The sequence below is a fragment of the Choloepus didactylus genome, chromosome 6, assembly GCF_015220235.1.
Source record: "Choloepus didactylus isolate mChoDid1 chromosome 6, mChoDid1.pri, whole genome shotgun sequence".
Taxonomy (NCBI): domain Eukaryota; kingdom Metazoa; phylum Chordata; class Mammalia; order Pilosa; family Megalonychidae; genus Choloepus; species Choloepus didactylus.
In genome coordinates this window covers 12,900,481-12,904,675 of record NC_051312.1, presented here as the reverse complement: position 1 = coordinate 12,904,675, position 4,195 = coordinate 12,900,481, and the positions used below count along the sequence as shown (strand labels likewise).

The following is a 4,195-nucleotide window of genomic DNA, read 5'->3' as shown; positions in this document are numbered from 1 at the left end:
GCTTATTTCATTTCCTTTCACATCCCCCTTTTGGTCAAGAAGATGTTCTCCGTCCCACGATGCCAGGTCTACATTCCTCCCCGGGAGTCGTATTCCACATTGCCAGGGAGATTCACTCCCCTGGGTGTCTGATCCCACGTAGGGGGGAGGGCAGTGATTTCACCTTTCAAGTTGGCTTAGCCAGAGAGAGAGGGCCACATCTGAGCATCAAAGAGGCATTCGGGAGGAGGCTCTTAGGCACAACCATAGGGAGGCCTAGCCTCTCCTTTGCAGCAGCCGTCTTCCCAAGGGTAAAACCTGTGGTAGAGGGCTCAACCCATCAAACCACCAGTCCCCTATGTCTGTGGTCATGTTAGCAACCATGGAAGTGGGGTAGGCGAATACCCCTGCATTCTCCAGTCTAGCTAGGGGCTTGTCAATCTTGTTGATCTTCTCAAAGAACCAACTTTTGGTGATATTTATCCTCTCTATTGTTTTTTTGTTCTCTATGTCATTTATTTCTGCTTTAATCCTTGTTATTTCTTTTCTTCTACTTGGTTTAGGATTGGTTTGTTGTTCATTTTCTAGCTTCTTCAGTTGATCCATTAGTTCTTTGATTTTGGCTCTTTCTTCCTTTTTAATATATGTGTTTAGTGCTATAAATTTCCCCCTTAGCACTGCTTTTGCTGCATCCCATAGGTTTTGGTATGTTGTGTTCTCATTTTCATTCATCTCTATATATTTAGCAGTTTCTCTTGCTATTTCTTCTTTAACCCACTGATTGTTTAGGAGTGTGTTGTTTAACCTCCAGGTATTTGTGAATTTTCTAAGTCACTGATGGTTATTGACTTCTAATTGTATTCCATTGTGGTCAGAGAATGTGCTTTGAATAATTTCAATCTTTTTAAATTTATTGAGGCTTGTTTTATGTCCCAGCATATGATCTATTCTGGAGAAAGTTCCGTGAGCACTAGAAAAGTATGTGTATCCTGGTGATTTGGGATGTAATGTCCTGTATATGTCTGTTAAATCTAATTCATTTATCAGATTGTTTAGGTTTTCAATTTCCTTATTGGTCTTTTGTCTGGTTGATCTATCTATAGGAGAGAGTGATGTGTTGAAGTCTCCCACAATTATTGTGGAAACATCAATTGCTTCCTTTAGTTTTGCCAGTGTTTCTCTCATGTATTTTGTGGCACCTTGATTGGGTGCATAGATATTTACGATTGTATTTCTTCTTGCTGAATTGCCCCTTTTATTAGTACGTAGTGGCCTTCTTTGTCTCTCAAAACATCCCTGCATTTGAAGTCTATTTTATCTGACATTAATATTGCTACACCTGCTTTCTTTTGGCTGTAGCTTGCATGAAATATTTTTTTCCATCCTTTCACTTTCAGTTTCTTTGTGTCCCTGTGTCTAAGATGAGTCTCTTGTATGCAACATATTGATGGTTCATTTTTTTTTGATCCATTCTGCGAATCTATATCTTTTAATTGGGGAGTTTAATCCATTTACATTCAACATTATAACCATGAAGGCATTTCTTGAATCAGCCATCTTATCCTTTGGTTTATGTTTGTCATATTTTTCCCCTCTCTCTATTAATATCCTTTATTGTACCCATACCGAATCTCTTTAGTACTGAACCTTTCTCCAAGTCTCTCTGTCCTGTCTTTGTTTCTCTGTCTGTAGGGCTCCCTTTAGTATCTCCAGTAGGGCAGGTCTCTTGTTAGCAAATTCTCTCAGCATTTGTTTGTCTGTGAAAAATTTAAGCTCTCCCTCAAATTTGAAGGAGAGCTTTGCTGGATAAAGTATTCTTGGCTGGAAATTTTTCTCACTCAGAATTTTAAATATATCATGCCACTGCCTTCTCGCCTCCATGGTGGCTGCTGCGTAGTCACTACTTAGTTTTATGCTGTTTCCTTTGTATGTGGTGAATTGCTTTTCTCTTGCTGCTTTCAGAACTTGCTCCTTCTCTTCTGTGTTTGACAGTGTGATCAGTATATGTCTCGGAGTGGGTTTATTTGGATTTATTCTATTTGGGGTTCGCTGAGCATTTATGATTTGTGTATTTATGTTGTTTAGAAGATTTGGGAAGTTTTCCCCAACAATTTCTTTGAATACTCTTCCTAGACCTTTACCCTTTTCTTCCCCTTCTGGGACACCAATGAGTCTTATATTCGGACGTTTCATATTATCTATCATATCCCTGAGGTCCATTTCGATTTTTTCGATTTTTTTCCCCATTCTTTCTTTTATGCTTTCATTTTCCATTCTGTCATCTTCGAGGTCACTGATTCGTTGTTCAACTTCCTCTAGTCTTGTACTATGAGTGTCCAGAATCTTTTTAATTTGGTCAACAGTTTCTTTAATTTCCATAAGGTCATCCATTTTTTTATTTAGTCTTGCAATGTCTTCTTTATGCTCTTCTAGGGTCTTCTTGATTTCCTTTGTATCCCGTACTATGGTCTCATTGTTCATCTTTAGTTCTTTGAGTAGCTGCTCTAGGTGCTGTGTCTCTTCTGATCTTTTGATTTGGGTGCTTGGGCTTGGGTTATCCATATCGTCTGGTTTTTTCATATGCTTTATAATTTTCTGTTGTTTTTGGCCTCGTGGCATTTGCTGAACTTGATAGGGTTCTTTTAGGATTTGTAGACCAATTGAAGTCCTTATCTCTAAGTTATCAGATCTACAGCTTCGTGGAGTACACTTTCTCTAACTAACCAGCAGGTGGCGTCCACGAGCCACCTGTTCTCCACAAGCCAGTTCTCCCCTGTTTAGCCTTTTTGGTGAGTGGGGGAGTGAGTCTTGTGGGGTCCAATTGGTGTACCAAGCTTGCGTGAAGGCCATGTTCTTTTAATCCAATAGTGTGGCAGCAGACCTATATTGGGTGGAAGTTTTCATTAGATTGTTTCCATGGAGATGTGACCCTGCCCATTCAAGGGGTCTTATCCTTTGCTGGAGTCTTTTAAGAGCACTGCCAGAGAAAGAGAGCTCAGAGAAGCCAAGAGAGACATTTTGGAGAGAAGCTAAGATATGTGGTTATCTTAATGTGTGACCCTGGGAGAAGGTAAGAGAGAAGCAAAGAGAGAAGCCAGGGATACTATGGAGAAAGCTACAGAAACCAGAAGCTAAACCCAGGAAAGGACCAGCAGACTCCAGCCATGTGCCTTCCCAGGTGACAGAGGAACCTCAGATGCTATCAGCCTTTTTTCAAAGAAATTTTAGAAAACTGGAACAGGGAGAATAATGTAGTATGCAAACAGCTGCAGTGAGGGCACACAGGCTGATAGGAAACTGAGAACAGACCAGGTGTGGTGGGAAGCTCTCCTGAGCTACAGAAGGAAGAGTCTGGTGGTTAAAACAAAACAAATGAAATTTATTAGACTTGTCCACAGTTGACAATGGTGATCTTCTTGCTGGTCTCACCATTCCTGGACCCAAAATGCTCCATGGCTTTTAAAATATACATGCCCTCTTTCACCTTGTCAAAGACCACATGCTTGCCATCCAGCTGCTCAGCCGTAGCAGTGCAGAAGAAACACTGAAAAATGTTTGTGTCAGGTCCAGCATTGGCTGTGGACAAGATGCCGGGACCTGTAGGCTTCAGGATGAATTTCTCATCATCAAACCTCTCCTCATGGATGGAATTACCACCAGTGCCATTACGGCATGTAAAGTCACCACCCTGGCACGTACACCCAGGAATAATTCTGTGAAACCAGGAACACCTATAACCAAATCCTTTCTCCCCAGTGTTCACAGCATGAAAACTTTCTATTGTCTTTGGGACTTTATCTGCAAAGAGCTCAAAGGAGATGAGGCTGAAGGTCTCCCTGTTGACTGTGATGTCAAAGAACACAAACACCATGGGGTTAACTATGGCTGCAGGTGGAGAGCTGTGGCAGCAGGTGGCAGCATCTCTAAGCTGTCCTCTGTATGTGAATAAACCATAAAATGTTTTTCTTTGCATGGGTAAATCTTCTAGACTTCAGTCTATTTTATATGTTCATCTATTGTACGTCTCATTTTTGGAAGCACTTTTGCATTTGGCCTTCATTTAGCCTGAAAGATAGATTTCAGTTCTATCACTTTGCTTTCAATGCTATTTGAGTGCAAGATAATCATAGGCCCCCAAAGGACTGAGAAACTGGTATCTTAGTTTCCTGGGGCTGCTGTAACAAAGTACCATAAACAGGGTGGCTTAAAGTCACAA

At 41.0% G+C, this 4,195-nt stretch overlaps 1 protein-coding gene across 1 annotated transcript; it reads right to left on the bottom strand.

The window, feature by feature from the left end:
* Positions 1–3,361: 3,361 nt before the first annotated feature.
* LOC119536580 (peptidyl-prolyl cis-trans isomerase A-like) lies at positions 3,362–3,850 on the bottom strand. The gene has a single exon (XM_037839437.1). The coding sequence runs from the start codon at positions 3,848–3,850 to the stop codon at positions 3,362–3,364; it is 489 nt and encodes a 162-aa protein (XP_037695365.1).
* Between the last annotated feature and the right edge of the window lie 345 nt (positions 3,851–4,195).